This window comes from Terrapene carolina, unplaced genomic scaffold (assembly GCF_002925995.2).
Source record: "Terrapene carolina triunguis isolate 2854851 unplaced genomic scaffold, T_m_triunguis-2.0 Scaffold137, whole genome shotgun sequence".
NCBI classification, from domain to species: Eukaryota; Metazoa; Chordata; order Testudines; family Emydidae; genus Terrapene; species Terrapene triunguis.
In genome coordinates, this window is record NW_020664488.1 from 1,657,995 (window position 1) to 1,683,459 (window position 25,465).

Genomic DNA, 25,465 nt, shown 5'->3' on the forward strand with positions numbered 1-25,465 from the left:
GGGATTCTTAGGCTGGGATTAGGCCTATGGCCAGTAGCGTTTCCCAGGCTAGGATTAAGCTTGGGCCCAGTAAGGATTCTCAATCTAGAGTGAGGGTTACTAGAGGAGTAGGTCTCTGTAGGCTAGGGCTATGCTTGGGATCAACAGAGCTCGCCAAACTAGGGTTAGGATGACTAAGGGTAGAGATCCCTGGCCTAGGAGTAGGCTTTTGGCCAGTACGGATCCTCAAGATAGGGATAGGGTTACTAATGGTAGGCCTCTGTAGGCTAGGGTTACACCTGGGGTCAGTAGGGCTCCGCAACCTAGAGTTAGGGTTACTAAGGGTAGGCTTCTGTGGGCTAAGTTTAGGCCTGGGACTAGGACAAGGAGACACCCGTATGGAAATGCCCTTTCTCTCGGGGAAGGTTCACTGGGTCCACAGTCACAGCTCAACCATTCCACTTCCCAGAGGTTGTTACTCAGCAATAAGCTCATACATCTCCTTTATGTGGCAATCAAGTATCAGCCACCTCATTTTACAAATAAGATAACTGAGAAATTGAACAAGTTCATTTCTAGCAGAGCTAAGAATAAAGTCGAGCCAGTTTGCTTCCACACTGCCCCTCACACAGAATCTGAATATGCTGCCTGTAACTGCTGCTCTTCCCACTACATCACATGCCTCTCCCTCCCAGAGCTGGGAATACAGGCCAAAATGTCTTATTCCTATCCCTGCTTGAACCACAAGACCACAGCCGTCTCAGACAGCTGAGAATTAAACAGAGTCCTTAGTTCAAGGAGTCTACAGAGAGAGAGTGTGTGTGTGTGTGTGTGTGTGTGTGTGTCTGTCTGTCTGTCTGTCTGCTCTAGCGGCTGCTCCACAAAGAAGGTTACTGTAGCTCAAGTAGTAACACTGTTGCTGAGAATATAGAAGTGCAGTGCCTGGTGGTGACACATGGTAAAACTCCTGTTAAAAAAGGAATTTGTATGAATTAAACAGAGAGAATGTCCTTAAACATTTTATACTCTGTAGATTATGGCACAGTGAACAAACACAAGTGTTCCCAATTTCAGACATTTTTCATACGTTCCAGTGCCTTCTGTCACACGTTGGCAAGTCTGAAGATTGAGAAGTATGATAGCAAAGCCTTGAATAAAAGGAGGGCTACTTTTCTTGAGCACAGCTCCGGTCAGCTTCAGTTCCATTGTTAAAAATGGGAAATGGTAGCCATCTTTACTCGGGGCACCATCCTTCTGTCTCCCCTCACTTTCCTCCTCCCCCCCCCCCACCCCGTGAAGTAGTAACCACCATTACTGGCTGCTTCAATCCCACTGTAAATTATGGAAAATGGTACCTATTCTGAGTAAAGGAAAATGTGACTATAATGGACTATAAGGAAAATAGAGGGGGGGGGAATGTTACCTTTTATTCCAGTCTAATTACTATAAATATATATTTGAGGATAACTGGCAATGAGTTTTAATTAGATGGAAATTGTGAATGACACAAACCCGCCATTTGTTAGCAAAAGGGTTATGAAAAAAGGGCAGAGTCTGAAAAAATCTCAAAGTTTCCATTTTAATTATTATTAATTTGTAATTAACTCATAAACAGATGTAGTTGAAAATGCTCAGAAAATTAAGTCTTTACCCACAATTCATGAGCTGTAAATTTGGGGGAGATACATTGCATTCTCCATACAAAACAAAGAGGTTGAAATCTTGCTTCAAATAAAAAACTGGATCTAATCTTAACACAGAGGTGCTACTATGCCTTTATAAAATGTTAAAGTTACTATTTTTGGTTTGCATATATATTTATTTATTTTGACTTAAAAGAAAATCCAGCCAAAAGAGTTCCCATCCAAAGCTCTGGAGATGCTTACAACACATTTACAGACACAATAACCTGGGAGTTACAAAGCACCATCCAGAGCAGCACCACTTCTCCTTCCCAACCTTGTCTAACCCCCGGCCCCCTACGTTGTGTGGCCTGTCTAGCTGAAAATCCCAGTGCACTTTCCTCCTAGACGAACGTGGCTTTAGCTGCCTCTGCTTACCCCTGTGCCCATCCCATCCAATGAGCTTTGCAACATGCCTTGGAAGGTCAACAGGTTGGGACTACTGGGGACCTTGTCAGTGAGTGATCTGAAGGAAAGGGGCCCTAGCAGACAGTGCGCTCCTTTTATAAGGGTCCAGCTCAAGGGCCTCTGCTAGTGGCAGCACAGCATGGGCAGTGATGCCTTTCAGGTAGGCAGCTCCAAGCAGGTCAGGGCTTTATAGGCCAAAACCAACACCTTAAACTCCACCCAGAAACCAACAGGCAGATCCTGGAGTGCAGGAAACGTGAGCTGCCACTAGATGCACTGCTTACATTAGCAAACAGGTGCCATATTCTGCACCAGCTTAGGTTTCTTGATAGATGAAAATGCAGCACCAGGGCTTTTTAGGCTTGCTACCAGCAGCAGGCACACACTGCCATCATGCCTCACAGACACACAAACTGTGCTTTCCCTGCCATTGCGCGCACACTGCCTCCTGAACACACATGCGCACAGAGCTTTATGATATGCTAACTCTCCAGCAGACTTTAACAAACAAGAATTTTACAGAAGACTCTTTAAATAACTCTACATGTTTTGTATGTTCTTGCTAATCATTGGCGAGGCCAGGCAGGAATTCAGCGTAATGTATCCTTAGGTCTTGTCTACATTGGCAAAAATCAGAATGTAATTCCCTGGGGCAGCAACAGTGAGAGTACTAATGTAGACAGGGCTCCTACATGTTTAGCACTATCTGGTCTAGCTCTGCTATATGGCAGTGAAACATCTGTGCAGTTTATACTAGTGCCTCCCACCTGGGGAGCTGCACTGATATGAATTAGAAGGCTGATAACTGCGAATGGAGAAGTCCCCTCAGAGATTTATGCTTCCCAAGATGTCCCTACTCTTTCCTGGGTGACCAAGTCTCTCTTTTTGTGGTGGACAAGTTGCCCCGTTTGGTACGTATTAAAAGTGAGGGTGGAGCTTGGGCTGCCCTGGGTCTGCCTATTCTCAATATGCAGGTTTAGGAATGAGACATGGCTGTACAGATGCGAGGAAACCTGATCGCTTGCCGGCATGCAGTTTTGGCTGGCCAGTAGGGAGCGAGGATGCTTCTCTGTAGATGTATCACTGTCTGTGCTTCTAGGAGAAAAGAGAAACTGTGGATGACCTTTCAAACCACTCTGACCTTCAAGCAAGTTTCAGAAAGGCTGTCAGGAGTGGCTCCAAGCAGTGGGCTGTCTCCTCCGACTGGGCAGGCTCAGTCAGATGGCACAGCTCGTATGGGGCACTGGCAAAGCTTGCTGCTACCCCTTACTGGCTAGCCTGCTTGACTGTTTTTATCTTTGATGTTGTGGTGCTGGTCAGCACTTTTTGGACCATTGACCTTTCCCACTCCATCCCACCGCGGTCCAGGGGTCGGGCTCACCCACCAAGCACCCCCACTTTAACCAGCAAGGCGGCAGCGATGACTACAGACAAATACACCCAAAGACATATGCATACACAAACACAGAGCCAGACGTGCGCATGCAGTGCTGACACACGTGCGTGCATACACACACACACAAACTGAGAGGCAGACACAGGCCTAGGCAAACACACAGGCCCCGCTGCATGTATACTGCAAGGAGAATAGCTTGTATAGGCATACAGACTTTATATAAAATACACATATTTAAAATGGATTTCATCTTGATGAGCTATTCTTGTTTCTGGCACTATATAGATTTCAGATGACAAGCTGTTTGACCTAGAGACCAGTTCCAAAATAGACACTTTCCTGTCATTGCCTTGTTTGCAAGAAGAATCAGAGCATTTGTCTGTTTTTTAGAATAACAGAGAAGAAACTGTAGATGACTAAATTTATCTTAAGTATGAATTCATTTTAATTTTGCTGATGAATTAATTTATTGTTCAGGACTGGTTCTGTTGCTAGGGTTTTCCTGTTAGCTATTTTTATAAATGTTTGTATATTGAACTTTCACTCAATAAAACCAAAAGTTGTCTCACCTGTCTGAATTTTCAGTATTTCGGGAGAGTCTGAGACCAACAGTCTCTGTGATAAGCAACCACCAGATATTTTTTAGATTGCTGGCTAAGTTGGACTTTCCCAATTGATGCTTGCTAGCGCTGTCCTAATTCAAACTTGACTAGACCAGCTCACATGGTGTCAAACTGGGCCTTGCTTCTGGTTTGTCCAAAGACCAGAAGGAGAGGTGCAGCAAGCGGAATTTATATACCAGAAGAACCAAGGGAAGTCCAAGGAGCATTACCTTTCCAGTCAACAAGCTCCCTAAAAGCAGGCTAACCTTGCTGAACATCCATGACTGGCCTCCTTGGGGAGAGGAAGCTATGGCATCAACAGCCAGGCAACGCCAGCCTTGGATCAGCCTCCGTACCCCGAAGAAGGCCTACTAGCCAGGAGCACTCAGCCAGCAGATCATCACTCTCTGGCTCCTTGACTGCAGCTTCAGCTCCTGCTCTAGGAGATTCCAGAAGACAGTGAGAGCTGGAGGTTTGGAACCCCAGTGATCAATCTTATTTTTCTTTTCTTTAAAAAAAAAATCTTTTGTTTCTTATTAACTGGGAGACATCCCAGCATTTTAATTTTCTTTATTTTTAGAGTGTGAAGGTGGACATGTGACTGTATGCCTGTGTTTAATCACCCATAAAGCCCACACAGGGAAAACCCCAGAAAGAAAAGTTCCCAGCTTTCAACAGCCCTAAATATTGTCTCACAAACACGCTCATGAAAGTGTGTTCTGTGTCGAAAGGTCCTGAGAAACTTGAGGTGGTCATCTGTAATTTCTGGTAAATAATCATGAAACTTCTGCTTTTCACAAGTATGCTGCTAAAGTCTGTATTATAACATTTTGGGAGAAGTAGGGGGGGGGGCATGGAGGGGAAAACTTAAGTCTAAAAACGAATCCTTATAATTGGCTTTGAAGTTGTGGTTTGGACATTAGATAATAATTTGGTTTCAGTATTAAGAGGTTGAACCAGCTTTAAGTTATAGATTTCATTGACATTGGTGAAATTCTTTAGTTGGAATTTATAACCAAGTGGACAACCATCTCTCAGATTCTTTTGTCGACTTTATAAGCATTGATTGTTTTTGTTATTAATGTGATGATTTAACTAATTTGATGCTTGCACACCAATCCAATATAGAGACTAACTTGTTTGGGTTGTTGAATTGATCATGATTTGATAGCTGCTTTATTTTTAAGTTAATTTAATATTTATTAATAATAGCTTAGGTTTGGTGATATGTTTTCTTGGTCTGATTTTAGTTTAAGCATTTTAATAAAGTGTATAAAATTGATGCAGTCACATTTCTTTTAGTAAGCCATACGGGTTGAGAATCTTTGAGGGCCTGGGTGGATAGCAGCCTGTCAACCTAAAAATACCTGAGCTAACTGGCCTATGAGTCTCACAACACATAGACACAAGCAGACACAGGCACTGGTGCATGGGTAAATGGGATGAGCTGGGTAATTATAGGCCTGTCAGCCTGACATCGATCCCAGGCAAGATAATGGAGCAGCTGATGTGGGACTTGATTAATAAAGAATTCAAGGAGGGTACTATAATTAATGCCAATCAACATGGATTTATGGAAAATAGATCCTGTCAAACTAAGGTGATATCTTTTTTTGATGAAAATTACAAATTAGAATGGTAAAGGTAATAGTTAATATACTTAGACTTCTGTAAGGCATTTGATTTCTACCATATGACATTTTGATTAAAAAACTAAAACAATATCAAATTAACTCGACACAAATTAAATGGATTAAAAGCTAGCTAATTGATAGGTCTCAAAATGAATTGTAAACAAGGAATCATCATCGAGCGGGTGTGTTACAGGTGGGGTCCTGCAGAGATCAGTTCCTGGCCCTATGCTATTTAACATTTTTATTAATGCCCTGGAAGATAACATAAAATCATCACTGATAAAATTTCCAGATGGCACAAAGATTGGGGTGGGTGGTAAATAATGAAGAGGACAGGTCACTGACACAGAGCGATCTGGATCACTTAGTAAGATGGGCAGAAGCAAACAATGTGTGTTCTAAAACAGCTAAATGTAAGTGTATCCATCTACACAAAGATTGTAGGCATCTCTACGTGATGGGGGATTCTATCCTGGGAAGCAATGACTCTGAAAAAGATTTGGGGGGTCGTGGTGCATAATCAGCTGAACATGAGCTCCTAGTGCTATGCTGTGACCAAAAGGGCTAATGCGATCCTGGGATGCATAAACAGGGGAATCTTGAGTAGGAGCAGAGAGGTTATTTTACCTCCTAATTGGCACTGGTGCGGCCGGTCGATGCTGGAATCCTGTGTCCAGTTGTGGTACTGACAATTCAAGATGGATGTTGATAAATTGGAGAGGGGTCAGACAAAAGCCACAAGAATGATTAAGCAAACATACCTTATAGTAATAGTCTCAAGGAGTTCAATCTATTTAGTTTAACAAAGAGAAGGTTAAAGAGTGACTTGATCACAGTCTATAAGTATTTACACAAGGAACAAATATTTAATAATGGGCTGTCCAATCTAGTACAGAGAGGTAAAACACAATCCAATGCCTGGAAGTTAAAGTTAGACAAATTCAGACTGGAAATAAAGCATACATTTTTAATGGCGAGAGAAATTAACCATTGGAACAATTTAACAATGGTCATGGTTGATTCTCTATCACTGGCAATTTTTAAATTAAGTTTGGATGTTTTTCTAGGAATAATCTGGGAGAAGTTCTCTGGCCTATGTTATCCAGGCGGTCAGACTAGATGATCACAGTGGTCCCTTCTGGCCTTGGAATCTAGAAATCTATGAATGTATACACAGAGGCACAGATGCCCGCACATACACAAATACAGGCACAAACACAGTCTACGTATGCATACACAGCCAAACTCACAGGCACAAGCATGCTTCACACAGGTGCACATAGACACTCTCAGATGCACACGCAAGTAGGCATAGGCAGACAGTAACAGGTGCATGCATGCAGGAACAGACAACATCCAGGAAGGTAGTTTGGAATGGGTTTGTGGAAGGAGTTGGAGAGGGAAGAGCCTGGGCTCCAGCCCATGCTCAGACATCTATACTGCAATTTTATAGCCCCGCAGCCCGAGCTCCGCAAGCCTGAGTCAGCTGACATGGCCAGACACAGATGTTTTATTGCAGTGTAGATGTACCTTGAGAGGAATGGAGTCAGGAGGGCTGAGTGAGGGGGCCACTGTAGGTGCATGCCTCAGAGAGACATTGGGAGCAGAGGAATATTTGGGAGGGGGAGCAAACAGAAGATGGGAGGAATTTTTGTGGGGGGATGAAGAGGGCAGCTTTTAGGGCAGGAAGGAGGGAATGGCCTGGGGACGATGGAGGGGGAATATGCTGTTTGAGGGGGACAGGAAGCAGTAGGGGTAGGGAATGTTTTGGCGAGAAGGAGGAGCCTGGGGGACAAAAGACTGGGAATTCAGAGGGAGGGGACAGAAAGGGCTGTTGAGGAGGAGGGAGAGAGTGAGGGAGCCAGGAAAGAGAACAGAAGGAATAATTTGCAAAATTGTCACTGATGTTGTGAATTTGCTGCCATTTTGCAAAAAGCTTGGTTTCTGCAAAGCTAATGGCCCAGGCACCCCAGCAGCAGCACTTCAAATTCTTTCTTGACAAGGACTTACAGAGTGGTGTTGAACTTCCTGCGTAAGAGATAGTCAATGACATCAGGCTCTGTCTGAAACAGCCTCCTTAGGATGTCATGCTGCACCTCTGAAGACACCTGCAAGAGTCACAGAGACAGGTAAATATGGCACCTGCTCCTCTCAGAGGAAAAACAAGCAGAAACAACTAAGCCACTACCCTCCAAACACACAAGGGTTTGATGCAAGGCCTAAAGACTTGTGCTGTTTACCCACAAACACAATGCACTGACTTTACATGGATATATTACTTCACACTTTTCCTAGTGAGTCTGAGCAGAGAACAAGGCTGCGTTGTCAAACTGGGAGCTTACTCTGCAGGTATTCCTAGACAATGGGCAAAGTGGACGGTAAAGAATTGATCACTGAACTACTAGGACTGACCAGTGTGGTCTCAGAGCACCATGGGCCCAAACTAACTCTATTGTTGTGGTTGCACTTTCCAGCACATCTTCCTGAAGCCGTGGATTCTGGGAGATTTCAAAAGGCCTTCTGGGAGCCCATGTGGAATTGTGGGAGAAGATGTCAAACTCCCATAAGTCCATAGGACACTCACATAAGACCCTAGCAATAGGTATAATTTCTCAGTCTTTGTCTCAAAATAAAGGCCAGGAAGATGGCTCAACTTGCACGCCTTGTCACCCAGAGAGATTCCTGCTGGGGCTTTGAAGTCATCACCAAGTATCTGTGGTTCTGCAGCATGGTGGCGGAGGAGATTGCTGCAGGACTTGTGGAGAGCCAGAGAGTGAGAGCAGCAGTGAAGGGAGTTATTGTTGCAACTCCACCCCCACACCTCCTCATGGAGCAGTTTATTTTGTACCGCACTCCAGGATGGTAGTCACTGAGGCAGTGATGCTCTGCTTAGGGATCTGCCCCTTGATCACAACTGGAAGGACTGAGCTGTGGAAACTCGCTTCCCCAGACAGGTCCTCCTGGGTGCTGCTGTCATGGAAATTTGCATTTAGAGCTGGATGGAGGCTAGTAAATTCAGATCGAATTCAGCAAATAGTTTCGAGCAGTAAAAAAATGGAAAAAATTTTCAAAAAAGTCAAACATTTCATTTCAGCCATTTTGAAATGAAATGTTTGGACTTACAATATAAAAACACAATTTTGTTTAGAAATTTAATTTATTTTGTAAAAAACAAAAACAAAACAAAAAATGAAGAAAAAATTGTTTGGAGTCAAACAAAATGTTTTGTTCAAACTGAAATGATTTTTTTTTTCAGTTTTCTCATTTCAGTGAGAGAAACCAAAAATAAAGGCAGTTTTTGTTTGAACCAAACTGAAATATTTTCAGGATTATTTGGTTTGGCCTCCTGAGCCAAAAAAAAATCAATTTGCTCAGCTCTAGTTGCATGGCATTACATAGAAGTAGCCCAAAATCATGAAATCATGGAAGGCCAATAAAAGTCTTTGAGGGGTTTAAATAACTGGGCTTCCCAATCTGTATTGCACTAGAGACTGAACTCGTGTGCCCTTTCTGTGCCTGCAAAGAGACAAGCCCAGGAGTACATGGCCAAGAAGGGTACTAGTTAGTGACGCAGGCCTCAATGAATCATTACAGCAGGTTCCTGAACATGTACATAGAGTACGAGACCAAGTGCATGATACCAGAATTATTAAAAATGGGCTGAGACTGGAACTGTTTTCCCATAGCACAACATTAATGGGGTCTTCATCGCTGTTTCTGCCATGGCCCATGAAGCCATTCCCAGATTACATACCCTGTGGCGCTGCAGATTCACTTATATGCACAGCTAGTGTGGGATGCTGAAAGTCAAGTGGAGATGGCTGAGCTGTAACAGTTCAGGGACTCACGTGGTGATTGATACATCTTCCTATTGCATCATATATGTTAAAACAAAGGTGAGTTGGAGTCAGGAGCCAACCACACTTGATGCAGTTGATGAGCAGCAAAAAGACAAGCCATGTCCCCTAAGACTTATTTCTAACTGGCAGAGCCTGCATTTGGCATGCAGCCCAATTAGAAACACTGTATGCACTCGGGAACTGGGGATGGAGCATACTGATCACTGAGGTACAGGTACAAGTTACCTCCAGTTGCTATTACAACTCATTGCTTGTTGTGTTATTGTGGGTTTTTCCTTATGTATTAGATGCAATCTTTTTTACATTTTCCCCTTGATTTGATGTTTAAGAGGAGGAAACTGATGGGTGGGCTCATACTTTTGCTATATAGATACCTTTCCCCTGCCTAGCCTGTTCATGTCCCTGCATACCATGTTTCATCATCTAGTCAGTGGCCAGCCTTTAGGTTGAACTGACCTTGGTTGTGCTTGGATTATTTTCTTTGTCATCCTTTCATTTGTTTGTCTTCTGCAGTGTCCTCACCATCATAATTTTGTCAATTGTAGCCAATCCAGTACCTTGATTTCACTTCCTACTCTCCTTCTAACGTCTTCATTTGTCTTTAAATTGTTCCAATTTACACCCGCCATCTTTCAAAGAACTCATCTCGACTGCATCCAGCTTTCTGATGTCTGTTTTATTTAATGATGCTGCTTCCAGACCAGTGAGTAACCCTGTTAGCACACTGGTTTGATACATTTTCACTTTGGAACCAAACAGAATGTTTTCATCAATCCATAAATTTCATCAGTTCAGCACTTGTAGCTAAGGCACATTGCCTTTTAACTTCATCCTTGATGGAACCCTTGGTGGAGTGACCAAGCTTCCTCGATACACATAGCATTCTACTTGTTCTGCGACATCACCACTGCTACCTTTCAACACTTTATCTATTACCCTTTTTCCAAGATACAACCACTTCATCTTCTTGGCATTTATTGTACGTCCACAAGGACTAAAACAATTTTCCAAGGGAGCAAAGAGTATTATCATTAATTCAAAGGTGTCTGCCAGTTGTACAATGTCATCTGGATAAGCAAAGGAGCTTAATTCTAGATCCTCCAATGTCACACCCTCCCACTCATCTAAGGGTATGTCTACACTACGGGATTAATCCGAATTTAGATAATTCGAATTTGGGAAACAGGTTGTATAAATTCGATTGTGCGCGGCCACACTAAGCACATTAATTCGGTTTTTAACCACATTAATTCGGTGGTGTGCGGCCACACTACCCCATTAATTTAACCACATTAATTCGGTGGTGTGCGGCCACACTAACCCTAATTCGAATTAACAAAATCGATTTTGGCGCTACTCCGCTCGTCGAGGTGGAGTACAGAAATCGATTTTAAGTGCCCTTTCATTCGAATTAACTGGCTCTGTAGTGTGGACGGGTGAAGGGTTAATTCGGATTAACGCAGCTAAATCCGAATTAAAGTCGTAGTGTAGACCAGGCCTAACATTCTTACTGAACATGATGAAAAGAACATGATGAAAAGCAGTGGTGATTCCATGCCCCCTTGTCTTACACCAAACTTTGACTTAAACCAGCTTCTTAATTCTTACAACACTACAGGACTCTTTGTACCTAACATTTATAATTGCAATTATCTTATCTGGAACTCCATATGATTTTGCTACTTTCCATAATGCCTTCGTATGATTGATGTCCTCTTCACCCAGAGATATATTTTCTGAATATACTTTATTATACAAACCCAAACACATAGGGCTGCATGTCTTAGAGATGCCGATTGTTTTCCCTGTCCCTATGCAGAAGTGGAATGCCTTTGGAATAGGTGTGAGTAAGCTAGAGAGCAGACGACAGCTCCGCATGTATTATTGACCTGCATCACTGGGCGGGTGATACAAGCACATGTGCAGAAGCTAGTTGCTACGACAGTTGTGTTGTCATCTCCTTTTGAGCCTTTAGGTAGTTTCCTCTGACCCTGTCTGTCCTCATGGGTCAGCTCTTTCTTGGTCCTGAAATAGTCCATCATAAGTTCTTTCTTTGTGCCTGAATCTGTCCTGTCTTTCAAAAGCAGTCCTGATTTTCTCACTGCGCTGGAACATTTCGTCAAAGTTATTTCATGTCACTTTGCAGAGCCTGGAAATGATCTTCGCCGATTTTCATACTTTTCATAGAATTTAAGGCCAGAAGGGACCATTGGATCATCTAGTCTGCCCTCCTGTATATCACAGGCTATCAAATTTCACCTAAATGTGAGAGATACCCAGGTGATCCCAGTAGGTGATCCGCACCCCATATTGCAAAGGAAAGTGGGGAAAAAACAAGGTCCCTGTCTCTCTGACCTGGGGGGAAATTTCTTCCCAAATAGAAACCTGGCCATCAGTTTGACTCTGAGCATGCGAACAAGGCACACCAGCCAAACACTCCAGAAAGAGAATTCTCTGTACCAGCTCAGAGCACTGCTCCACCCTGTCTGGTGTCCCATCTGCAGCTATGGAGAATGTTTGATGCTTCAGAGGAAGGTGAAATAAACCAAACCCCAGAACAGATCTGGCCAATTCTGCAGTGGGGCGTGTTCAGGGAGAAATTCTGGGATGATTCTCTGGCCTGTGCCTGCAGGAGCTCAGACTAATGGCCAAGAGGGTCCCTTCTGGCCCATCTGTGAATGAGGATAGTGCAGGTCCCTCTCCCAGGGAGCTGGCACTGCTTGGCAGGGCAGTGCAATGGGGCTGAACCCTTGGCCCTGCCACTCCTCTCCCGCATCCAGGTGACTTGGTCTCAGAAAGCGGTAAGAGGCGAGCAGTTCCTGTCACAGGGCCTGCTCTGTGATTGGCCGTTGCATGATCTGCAGAAGCTGAGAGGGGAGGGGAAAGAGGGAGAGAGTTCCTTGTACGACCTTCTGCCCCACATTCCCCTGCCAGAGCCAATCACAATGTGACCCAGAATGAATCTCTACCACACAACTCATATCAACACAGGTGTAAGGGGACTGTTTTCCCCTTACTAACATTCAGTGGGGGTGTTTTGGTTGGCTAGCTCCCAATACTAAAAGAATGGGGAGAGGCCAATGCTCTAGGTCAGCCTGATTGACAGGGCAGGCAGGCTAATCAGGGTGGGTCCCGTCCTCCGCATGAGCTGGAATTGCCTGGGTCAGACAGAGTGGGTCCGAGCTAAGGAGAGAGCAGAGGCCCAAGCTGACCTAGGGAACAGGGCTGTGCCAGCCAGAGGGGCCAGAAAAGCAGTCCAGGAAGCAGGTCAGACCTGGGTAGGGTGACCAGATGTCTGTCCCGATATTTAACCCTTTGTCCCGCATCCCGATCAACGTACGATCGGGACGCCATTTGTCCCGATATTCAGGTAAGGAGGCGAGTGGGAGGGAGACACTGACCCTGTGGGTGCTCTGGGGCTGGAGCACCCACGGGGGAAAATTGCAGCCAAGCTCCCCCCCTCCTCGCCTCCTTCTCCCCCTCCTCCCCAGTGCGCCGCGTCCCCGCTCCTCCCTCCCTCCAGCGCTTCCCGCCGCCTAACAGCTGTTTGGTAGCGCTTGGCACTTTCCAGGAGGGCAGGGGGAGGAGCAGGGACACGGTGCACTCAGGGGAGGAGGCGGAGAAGAGGCAGGGCAGGGGCGGGGACTTGGGCGAAGGGGATGGAATGGGGGCGGGGCGAGGGCGGTGCAGGGGCGGGAAGAGGCGGGGGGTGGGCGAGCACCCACCCGGCAGAGGGGAAGTCGGCGCCGTAGGGGTGAGTGGCAGGTGGGGCGGTGAGGAGGCGAGCGGCGGGCGAGCGAGCGGGCGGGGAGGTGAGTAGTGGGTGGGGGGACTGAGGAGGGACGCAGCAAGCCAGCTTCAGGCCGGGGGATGAGGAAGGGCGCGGGGAGGGGGCGGGACCTGGGGCAAAGTGGGGACGGAGCCTGGGAGGAGTGGGGGTGGACTGTGGGTGGGGCTGACGGCACCCCAACGTATCCCGATATTTCAATGTGGTGATCTGTTTACCCTAGAGCTGGGAGCAGAGTCACAGAAGCAGCCCACAGAGCAGACCCTGTGCTGGGAGCAGGGTTGCAGCCACATAGCCAGAGACACAGCCCAGGGAGAGCAGATCCTGTGCTGGGGGCAGAGCTGCAGCCACAGAGCCAGAGGGGCCAGAGAAGCAGCCCAGGGGGCTGGAGGCAGAGCAGCATCATCAGTGCTGAGGCCGAGTGGAGCCAGAGCTAGAACAGTGGAGCTGGGGCTGGAGCTGGAGCAGTCTGAAGCTGGGTGCGGTGAGCAACTGGGGCCAGTCAAGGAGGGACCCTGGGCAAAGGGCCCAGCACAGAAAGACACCCCCAGCCAAGGGTCCTTGCAGGCCAGACGGGGAGGGGGAGCTTAACCCAACGGGGGGCTGACACTGGGAAGAAGGGTCCCACCACCCAAAGCCCGGAGGTGTGTGGCCACCACCAGAGCGTGTGTCCAAACTGCAGCATCTCTGCAGCACAGCCAGGGCCTGAGAAGGAGGCCTGGGACTTACAAGGAACAGACTGTGAACGGCCCTGACATTCCAGAGACACTGTTTGTGATGTTCCCTGCCACAGAGCGGGGTGATGTGTTTTCCTTTAATCTTTCCCATTTTTCCTTATTCTTTTTTAAATTAATTGTTGATTAAATAACTTGTATTTGCTTCAAATAGTATGAAATGATCAGTGGGTCAGGGAAGTGTCCAGTGCGGAAAGAGCACCCTGCAGTGGGGACACCCTAGTCCTTGTCCTAGGTGACCACAGCAGGGTTGGGGGTCACGCCCCCCAGGAATCTTGGGCCCAGCCTTGTCGGGGTTACAAGTAGGGTGACCAGATGTCCAGATTTTATAGGGACAGTCCTGATTTTTGGGTCTTTTTCTTATATAGGCTCCTATTACCCCCCACCCCTGTCCCGATTTTTCACATTTGCTGTCTGGTCACCCTAGTTATGAGGACTCTGCCAGACAGGAGAGTGGAAGGGGAGTCCTCAAGGGCAGGGAGGCCTCTGGGTAAAGGAAGTGGGAGTGAGGACTCAGATCCTTCCGCTAGCCCATTTCACTGGGGTAGTGCAGAAGCCAGGAAAGTTCCCCACAATAGCGGGACCATTCCCCCGCTTACATAATGAACAAATCAAGTCTCTGAGGCCAGTTACAAAGCTCTCTACTAAGAAGGCAGGCTGTGGCCGCTGCACCGCTCCACTGCCATGACAGGAGACTGCAAAGAGGAGGGGAAGATTAAGAAATTTCATTGTAAATGCCTCCTTCCCTACCATGAACAAGGCTTCATAGTTCTCAATTAAACTCTGGAGAACGAGGATGATAGAAGCGCTGTTTTCGATTTCCATGGCATGGGCACTGGGGTCTCTCTCCAGAAGCTTCTCTCTTTGCAGCAGGTTGGGGCCAAAAATTGTAGCCAAATTTGAGGCTGTCATTTTATTTCCAGGAATCTAACAACCAAACACAGAAATTAGTGTCAGATATCGACCCAGTAACACAACTCGCTCCAGGTGCTCTCCCTCGCCCCATGACTGAGGCGAAAGGAAGGCTGCTGAGACCACTTCCCGGGAGAAGAACAGGGTTGGTTCATAGCACGGTGAGATGCTCCTTCTCCACTCTAGTCTCTGCTACCCTGTGAGCAAAGACTCTATCTGCCATTGTGCTTCCACTAGATCAGCAACCAGGCCAAGGAGAATTTTCTGAGCTGGCTTGCAGTGTCTGAAAGCTCCCTCCCTCCCACCTTCTATAAGCATCAGTCCGACCTTTCTACCTGTCCCACCCATGCTGGGATCTCAGTTTCACAGCTCAAATAATAAAGTAACAAATAACATTTCCATAGTCCGTTCCATCCCAAGACACTCTACAGCAGGGGTAGGCAACCTTTCAGAAGTGGTGTGCCGACTCTTCATTTATTCACTCTAATTAAAGGTTTCGCGTGCCAGTAATACATGTTAACGTTTTTAGAAGGTCTCTTTCTATAAGTCTATAATATATAACTAAACTATTGTTGTATATAAAGTAAATAAGGTTTTTTAAATGTTTAAGAAGCTTCATTTAAAATTAAATTAAAATGCAGAGCCCCCCAGACCGGTGGCCAGGACCCGGGCAGTGTGAGTGCCACTGAAAATCAGCTCGCGTGCCACCTTCGGCACACGTGCCATAGGTTGCCTACCCCTGCTCTACAGCCTATATACAAGAACAACGTCACCTGCCATCTCTGAGGTGGAACATGACAGTTGTTAAACAATACACAGAAACAGTATAGAACAGTTCAGGACAGGAAGTAGACAAGGAAGACATATAATATGTATTATGCTCAATTGTAGCTGCACAGGCAATTTAAGGATGCTGCAGGTAATTCATCTTGCCTACAGCCTCTAAATGGAAATTTAGCCAGGATACCAGGGATACTTTCCCAATTCTTGCATTGGATCTTTAAATGACCACAGATGGTCAGGACTTCAGTTGTGTATCTCATCTGGCATAAAGCACCTCCTGCAGCTATCTCAATGCTGAGCTGACAAGTGGCTCCGTGCTGACACAGCAGGAAGGGTGCTCCTGCCTAGTCACTAACACCAAATGCTACTTTGTGTAGGTTTTTCTGGGAATTTTTAACCCAACCTCATTTAGCTTGCTAGATCTGACAGGCTCACAGCACAAGGTGGTATGGCTAGAGGAACACCGAGGAGCTGGGATGGCTCAGGTTGTTTTCAGTATGGGGGGAGTCCAGATTTCCATGTTTAGCGTAACCATTTAGAACTATCCCTGAAACTGACTGTTTTCAAACCCCCTAGTCCTTGAGCAATGTGAACAGGACTCATGCAGAAGAAGGACTGCAGAGTGCTGGGTGCAGAATAATTAACCAGAGTCCTTCAATTTTGACATATATTGCCATCCAGTATATAGTGCAGGAAACCAGAGGCATAGAAGTACAAGAGTAATGCCTTTTGAGGTCATGGGATAATGTGGGAAGGATGTAGCTTATATGGGATCCAATCACAACACAAAGCCACTATTCAGAAAACATGGGAAATCCTTTTAGAACACTGTACTCTGATGCTGCAAAAACTGGAAAAGTAAAGAGGCACAGATCACTGGCAAGCAACTGCCATTGTCCCTCCTATGTTATCATCCCTACAGAAGATGTCAGGGCAGTTCACAGTCTGTTCCTTGTAGGTCCCAGGCCTCCTTCTCAGGCCCTAGTTGTGCTGCAGTGGTGCTGCAGGTTGGACACTTGGGGGAGAGGGATAGCTCAGTGGTTTAAGCATTAGCCTGCTAAACCCAAGTTTGTGAGCTCAATTCTTGAGGGGGCCATTTAGGGATCTGGGGCAAAAATCTATTAGGGACAGTACTTGGTCCTGCTGTGAAGGCAGGGGACTGGACTCAATGACCTTCCAAGGTCCCTTCCAGTTCTATGAGATAGGTATATCTCCATATAATAAGATACATACAGTATGGGTGCACAAGCATTTGAAGCCAGTACCTTTTGTCTCTCTGGACGTGTGGAATCCTGGGCATGCTGTGCCACCTTGTTCAGGAACTGCAATAGCTGGTACAGGGTGTCACTGTTACAGGGAGGTAGGAGGTACACCAGCAGCTGCAGCATGGAGAGCTGGGCCATGCGTTCCATGACTATTCAGAGAAAAATGAGCAATTTAAGTTAGACCAGCGACTGACAAGACAGCCTGAATGTTACAGACATTTCACTCTCACGTCAGATTTCCTAAGCAGCCAAACAAGCAGCATATCTGTTGTTTATCAGTTTAGAAACAGGAACCCAGGCTTTCCCATAGACAGGTGATCCCATAACTGCCCTCTGCAGGGTTTCATTCACCTTCCTGTTAGAGACAGGAGACTGGGCTGGATCCAGTCTGTCAATTTCTCTCTTCTTCTGTGCCTAAGAAAGCAGTCTGGGGGGTGAGAATCCTGCGGTTCTGAGGACCATCATTCTCAGCAGGATGATTCCTACAACACTGATTGTTAAAACTCACAGGAAGGGACAGTCGTAAGATAACTGAAAACTCATATTGTCAGTCCCTTACTGCCTCCACTAAGATTAATATGAACTGTCCCATATTGTGAGCTCCTCTTTCCTCTCCTCACAGTTTCAGTATCTGTGCCAGTAACAAGCATTTTTAACACCAGAAATAACCTGTCTGTCCAACTTTCCACCCATCCCTTCTATACGCCCACTTCAGCTGTGCTCCAACCACCTCACGGCTAAGCAGCCATAGCTCCTAACATACTGATTGGTCAAGTGGGCTCATTTAAACAACCTGCATTTCAATACAGTCAAATTTCAGGCCATACAGCTAGGCACAAGGAATGTAGGTCACACTTACAGGAGGAGGGAGTGTGCCTGGAAAGTGGTGACTCTGAAAATGACTCAGGGATCATGGTGGAGAACCAACTAACCATGAGCACCAGTGCAATGCAGTGGCTAAGAGGGCTAATGTGAAACTTAGCTTTATAAATATGGGCATGTCAAACAGGAGCAGCTCTATATGCAGCACTGGTGAGATCGATTCTGGATACTGGGTCCAGTTCTGGTGTCCACGCTTCAAAAAGGATGTTGCAAAATTGGAAAGGTTCAGAAAAGGACCACAAGAAAGATTTGAGATCTGGACAAGCCTCACAGTGAGAGACTAAAGAACCTCAATCTATTTGGTTTATCATAGCAAAAAGTCCAGAGGCAACTTGATAATTTGTCTGTAAGTAGTTACAATGGGAGAAGATTTCTGACAGCAGAGAGCTCTTCAATCTAGCAGACAAAGGCAGAAGAAGATCCAACAGCTGGAAGCTAAAACTAGATAAATTCAGGCTAGAGATAATATTTTAACCATTAAGGCACTTAACCATTGGAACAACTTCACTAGGGATGTGGTGTATTCTCCATCCCTTGGAGTCTTTGAATAAAGATTCACTGTCTCCTTCTAAAAAATATATGGTACTCTAGCTCAACTACCAGATATGGGCTTGATGTAGGAATCACTGGATGAATTGATTTGGCCTATGTTATGCAGGAAGTCAGACTAGATGACTGTGATGGTCCCTTTGGGCCTTAAAATGTATGCATTGATGATGTCAGTGACACTACTTATATGCTTAAAGTTATGTATATGCTTAAGTATTTGTTAGATCAGGCCCCTAGGGTCTGATCCAGACCCCATAAAAGTCAATGGTAAAATGATCAGTGATTTCAATGGGAGTAGGATCAGGCTCTTAGCCTTTAGGGAAGGCTGTTGGTGCAGAGTGGGAGGAACCAGCATTATGGGCTCTATAAGTCTGCACAGAGGAGTTTTCTGCTCCTTTCTTTTTTGTTCTCTCAGTGACACATTGTTTTGTCTTTTGCAGCTTTTTTTGGTCAATAATTTTTTTCTTTTCCAACCTTTCATCCATGCCTGCGATGGTGTCTGCCTGCTTATTCCAGCCAGCTGGTGGTCTGATGACTCAGGCTGCTAATTCTTCTACGACACTTCAAAGATTTTTAATGATGGCTTGAATTTCACCTTTTATAGACCTTATCTTCAATAAGTGTCTTTTGCATCTTCTTCGATGTACAGGCTGTTTACTCAGGGCTAAACTCAATACTGGAGAAGACAGATACATCTTCCTGCTGCTTATTTTATCTGACATTTAAGAAGACCCTGTTGCCTTCTTTTGCCTTTTTTTCCCCTCCTCTTTTTTAAGAGGAAACATTATGCCTTCTGCTGTTCTGCTGCACTTCTGATCTGGAGATCAATACTCCTGTTCCATTTATTCTTGAATGTAATGCCTTTGTAAATAACATAGCAAGAAGGGAGAAACTGCTCTCTGTCTCTTCACAGGGCTGCCCAGTGTCACAGGATGCTCACTCCTCTCCAGGTCTTTCATTTACCACAGAACTTGTCAAATGCCATGCATTTTTGAGAGACAGTCATCTTTTCTTCCTCCTCCCCCTTCCCAGGAGCTCTGGGGAAGGTGTACTGAGCTAAAACCCAGAGACCATGAGTTTTAGTCTCTGCTGTGCCACTGACTGTTAGGATTTCTGTGAGTTTTACAATCCTCATTAACCAAGGCTTCATGCCACTTTTGGCATGAAGTTATGCATTTTACATTTATTCAATAATCTGTTTTCACTTAAAATTGTCTAAACCAAAAAGATTAAAAAGCTAACAAGATATTAGGATGCATAAGGGATGGGATGGTGAGTAATACGCAGAATATTAGAATGCCTCTATATAGGGTGGCCTCATTTGCATATTGCATGCAGTATTGGTCACCCTGTGTCCATAAGAAGCTTGCAGAATTAAGATCAAGTGTATCAAAAACTCTCAGTTGAAGAGAGGCTGAAAAGATTGGGATTGTTACCTTAAAAAGGAAATGAATCATAGGGTACATGATAAAAGTATATAAAATACTGACTGGTCTAGATATAGCAGGTTGGGAAATTTGCCTGTGTCACAAAACCAGACCAAGGGGACAATAATGAAAATGAAGAATGGAAAATTAAAAACCACTAAAAGGACAGACTTTTTCACATATGTGCTTAAACTATGGAACTCGCTGCCACAGGAAGTCACTGAGGCCATAATTTAACATGATTAAAAAAGAAGTGAACATTTATATGGACAACAGGAACATCAAGAGTTACCATAATTAACGTCAACAAGTTTTGGAAGGAAAATTAAATCTCATGCTTCAGAGTTTAAACCAATCTCTTACTATTAGGGATCAAAATGAGAGCTCCATGGGGCAGATTATCTCACATCTGCTTACTCGAGGGTCCTTACACCTTCCTCCGTAGCAGCAGGTGGTTGGTCTCTGTCAGAGACAGGATACTGAATGATATGGATCCTAGGTCTGATCCAGTCAGGCAGTTCCTATCTTGCTAAAGTAGGTAAGTTTCTAGCCTTTGTGGCTGCAAAGAAAACCTGGAAAATGTGACCTGAATGCAGGCAAAAGGCTCAGAGACCAGAAGGCAAAGGAAAACGAATAGTCAGTATTGTTTAGAAATCTCCTGATTTTTAAGCCAATCTCGTGATTTTTGAGTGCTTGGGGTTGATGATTCAGTGGGGATGCAGGTGTCAGAGTCTGTCCAAATGGGCCCAGTATAGTCAGAGGGCCTTTGCCACCCCAATAGCTAGGACCCAACAAAATTCACGGTCCATTTTGGTCAATTTCATGACCATAAGATTTTAAAAATCGTAAATTTCATGATTTCAGCTATTTAAATCTGAAATTTCACAGTTCTGTAATTTTAGGGGTCCTGACCCATAAAGGAGTTGTGGGGGGGGGGCACAAGGTTAAATTGTAGGGGGGGGTTGCGGTACTGCTACCCTTACTTCTGCGCTGCTGGTTGTGGTGGTGCTGCCTTCAGAGCTGGAGAGTGGCAGCTGCTGGCCGGGATCCCAGCTCTGAAGGCAGAGCCACCACCAGCAGCAGCACAGAAGTAAAGATGGCATGACTTAAATACTATGCTGCAGTGGCTTACAGCCCAGATACCAACAGCCAGTGTACATGCATACAGGTCACACTGCCTCTGCCCAGTTCCTGTTTGCAGAGTGACTCCAACATCCCCCGCTCTCAGATTTCCCCCAGCCAGACAGTCTCCCTGCATTGTCCAGGCCTCTCCTGGAAGTAATTAGGTTTGCTGCTCCTTTAATGAGATAGAAACAGCAGCTTGTTATCATGAGTCATGACTGTCACTTCAGTTCAATCAAAGCACTGACTTGTCTTTGGTAAGAAGTCAAACATTTATTCAATGGAGAGTGGATTTAAGTGAGTTCAAGTATAGGGGATAAGGATCGAAAGGGTTACAAACAAACAGAAGTAAAAATACACTTTCTAATGGCTCAGCCCCAGCGTAGCAAGCTACAGTCTTTGTTCCAGGTGGTTTCCTCACCAATCTTCCCTTTCTAGCCATGGCTGAGTAGCTCTTAGGCTCCCCAGAGTGCAAGGTGCTGGTTTTCCTGGTCTCCTTGGGTGGAGGATAACGGAGGGCTTCTCTGCCTCTCTCGGTAGAGCCCAATAAACCTTTGAGAAGCCTCTTTCTCCAAGTTCATTGACCCTGCTTCCAGAGGCAGGCAGGCTTCTTGGGGGTGCAGTCCCCATCCCCCACTGAGTTCGTTAAGTGATACCTTTCTTTCACTTGCATTTTTTTGGCTTTGTTTATCTGAAATGAACATGTGCTTTCCTTTGTCTTTTGTTCCACCTTGCTCAATTTCCATGGGAGACGCATACAAGCTGGACCCCTATTCCTTTGTCTGGAAAGAACCTGTTTATCAACTCCCCAATGACCTGCCTGCTTTAAACACATTTTAGTCATTAATTGCAGCACAGCTGTGTAATCTGTTGTGGGTTGACCGTACATACATCCCACAAGAACATTAATGAGCCAGGAGTGATTAGTTTTCCAATGACATGTTACATGACACCTTTTAGAGACTTGTTGGCATCCTTTCATCTGTGAGAGACGGTGGGAATTGCAGCCTATGATGTAGATGGTATTTTAGAGACAGATTATAGCAATAGTGAGTTGGGGTACACTGAGCAGCTCAGGCCAGCTGCAGCTTACTGCTAGACACCAGGGAGTCCCTTGCCTTCTGGCAGAGGGAGGCTCTTACAGTCACAGGAAGACTTTCAGACACCATATTCCGCAGTCCCTGCCTGACTCCCAGTGTAACTTAGAGCAGCCTCAGGGCTGCTGTAGCTACCACTCTACTTCCTGTGGCCTGCTTGCGGGCCCTGGGAAGCAGAGAGTACTAGTAGCACAGAGCACTCTGGTCACACCCTGACATTGGCATAGTCCCCATCCTGTGCTGGGGGCTGGGAGAAGGGCTCGGGGAGGATCCTCGGTGTGAAGAAGGCTGTTTCTCCCACTCCAGGGGCTCTTGCACTGCCAAAATTGAATGGCAAGGCTTTAGGAGGAGTGAGTCATGCCCCCATGTGGATGGGCTCGAAGTGAAGGTACATGTGCAGCAGCAGAGCTGGAGCAATGCCCTAGCAATCAGAGACACGCGACTGACAGTAACTGCAGGTTATAACCTCCCAGGGAAGACGGAATGACTGAACTTGGAGCGAAATGTCACCAGAGTGTAAGCAAAACCATTTTGCTGCGGTAGCTGCAGCAGTAGGCTGTGTGCAGCACTAAAGGTGAGGCAAGGCTCTGATCAGTGCAGAGCAGCCTTCACCCGCAGAGCAGGGTGACAGTAAGAGCTGAGAATCAGTGTGTGAGTATTTCTACCTCCAGATGCCCAGTTGCTCCACCCTGCCAGCGGGGCGCTTCAGTCCCATACGGACCAACGGGAGGTGAGCAATAGGGCATGTGCCAGAACTGGGGAGGGGGTGTTTGTGGGGAATTAGGGAAATAAGGGATTGTGGGTCCCTGTTAAAAGGGGCAGGTTGTCTGCAATGTGTGCCCCAGAGAGGGTTGAGGTAAAGGGAATGTTGATTGGAGCTGGTCAGAATTCAGAATTTCTATTCCACGGGAAATTCTACATTTCAAAAAGGCTTTTGTTCCAAATAGAACAAAAACTAGAAATTTCTATGTTTCCCGAGGAACAGATATTCCTGGAAGATGTCTTGTGAAAAACCCAAAATGTTGCACTTCAATTATTCCAAACAAAATTCAGCATATGGTTGCCCCAACTCTGGGAGATGCTCTGGGCTGCCCCAGGGAGTTGCAGACCACCTAGGAGCCCTTGGAGTGGGGGGAAGCCTGAAGAGTCCCCTGCCATGGAGCAGGGACCTAGAAGTCTGAGAGTCCCAGCTTGAGCTCCCAGTATTGCCAAGGCTTCCAGGCACCTGGCTGCAGGGCTCCCCATCTTGTGCTGGGCCCTCAGCACTTCCAGGCTCCCTGCCATGGAGTGGAGAACCTAGAAGCCCCAAAAGCCCCTGGGAACTCCAGCTGGGACTCTCCAGGCTTCTAGATTCCTTGCTACATGGGATGGGATTCTCCAGGTTGCCTCACTAATCAGGGGACTCCCAGGATGCCCTGACCTCCTGGGAGTACACGGGCTTCCACATGGGGGAGGGACTCTCTACATGTGTCTAGAGGGGGTTGGTAACAGATGTCAGGAGCATGTGCCCAGGGGCCTGCTTCTATGATGGTGTGGGGCCTGGCTCACACAGCAGCAGCGATACTTCCAGCTTCAGGACTCCTGTATGGTTTCCAAAGGGTGGGTGGGTGAGTGGGTTGTTTGGTTGGTTGGTTTGTTTCAGTACTGCCCCCTCCCCCATACCCATTTGGCTGCTCAGATGTTTCTTTGGTGCAAATTCAACCAGGATCTATAATGGCAACACATTAGCACAACAATCATATAAGGGGGTATCTGGTGACATCATGACCTTATGACCCGGCTTAGCTGGGTTCCATACAGTGGCAAAAGAAGTGCCTCTTTCCCCTGTATTTGGGATGTAATCTGGTTAAGCTTGTTAAATTCCTGGCCAGTAAAACTAGCCTCAGTATGAGGATATGCTCCAACTGAGGAAGCAAAGAGGGGGAAAATCATTGCTAGGGTTACCATATTTCCACAATCAAAAAAGAGGACACTGGGGGGGGGGAGGAGCCCCGCCCTAGCCCCGCCCCCATCCACTCCTTCCCACTTCCCACCCCCTGACTGCCCCCCTCAAAACCCCCAACTCCCCGCTTCTTGTCCCCTGACGGCCCCCTGCTGAGAACCCCCCACCCTAACTGCCCCCCTAGGAACTTACCTGTCCCCTGACTGCCCCGACGCTTATCCACTCGCATGGGTGGCAGGGTTGTAGAAATTTTGGTGGTGCCCAGAACCCGCCCCCCCCCCACCTGCCTAAGGCTCTGGGAGGGGGATTGGGTGGGGGGAGGAAGTCTGGGGTGCAGGTCCTGGGTGGGGGGAGGAAGTCTAGGGTGCAGGAGGGGTGCAGGGTGCAGGCTCTGGGATAGAGTTTGGGTGCTGGGTGCAGGCTCTGGGCTGGGGCAGGGGGTGGGTGTGCAGGAGGGGGTGAGGAGTGCAGACTCTGGGATGGAGTTTGGGGGTTGGAGGTGGTGCAAAGGGAGGGGGTGCAGGCTTTGGGAGGGAGTTTGAGGGCAGGAGGGGGGTGTGGGAAGGGGGAGGGGGTTTGGGAGTTTGGGGATAGGAGGGGTGCAAGGGTGAGGGCTGTGGGGCTGAGGATGAGGGGTTCATGATGCAGGAGGGGGCTCAGGGCTGGGGCAGAGGAATAGGGGGTGGGGGGATGAGGGTTGGGTCTGAGGGGTTCATGATACAGGAGGGGGCTCATGGATGGAGCAGAGGATTAGGGTGCGGGGGGATGAGGGTTGAGGCTGGGGATGAGGGGTTTGGGGCGTTGGAGAGGCTCAGGGCTAGGGTGGAAGGGCAGGGTAAGGGCAGCCTGTCTTGCCATTTGTGGATGGGGGGCACTAGGACCCGGGGGCAGCAGACAGCAGTTGCTGCCGGCTCTGGCAGTACAAGCAGGCATGGGAGAGGCAGGCGGGGGGGGGGGGGGCCCACGGGGGGGGGGGTACGTGGAGGGGGGGTGGCAGGTGGAGGGGCCGGGGACCCATCCAACACTCCCCCGCTCCCTGACTGCCCCCTGGGACTCCCCTTACCATGCTCATGTCCACGTGTAGGCAAAACACGGCTGCAGGCAGCAGGGGGGAGCAGGGGAGGGCTCTGGCTGCTGGAGGCCAATGGGAGTGGGTCAGTCGGCCCACCCGCCCAATCAGCAGCCGCACTCTGCATGGAAGGGAGGGAGGGAGAGGAGGGGAAAAATCCCGGACCTTTTAACCTTGTTACCAATTCCTCCCGGACGGCTATTAAGAGACGCAAAAGCCGGACATGTCCGGGGAAATACGGACGGATGGTAACCCTAATTAACTCTCCTGCAGATAGAAGCTGAAGACTCAGGGTACATATACATTGGAGCTGGGATATGGGATAAATTTGCAAT

At 47.0% G+C, this 25,465-nt stretch overlaps 1 protein-coding gene across 1 annotated transcript in view; it reads right to left on the bottom strand.

Annotated features, from left to right (window-relative positions):
- Nucleotides 1-861: 861 nt before the first annotated feature.
- ARHGAP36 (Rho GTPase activating protein 36) overlaps nt 862-25,465 on the bottom strand; it is a 42,811-nt gene continuing 18,207 nt past the window's right edge. Inside the window, exons 7-10 of the mRNA XM_029911945.1 lie at nt 17,043-17,191; nt 14,833-15,009; nt 7,712-7,809; nt 862-946 (exon numbers count right to left, since the gene is read on the bottom strand). Of these exons, the coding sequence (XP_029767805.1) occupies nt 880-946; nt 7,712-7,809; nt 14,833-15,009; nt 17,043-17,191 (491 nt within the window). The 3' untranslated portion in view covers nt 862-879. The remainder of the gene's footprint in view (nt 947-7,711; nt 7,810-14,832; nt 15,010-17,042; nt 17,192-25,465) is intronic.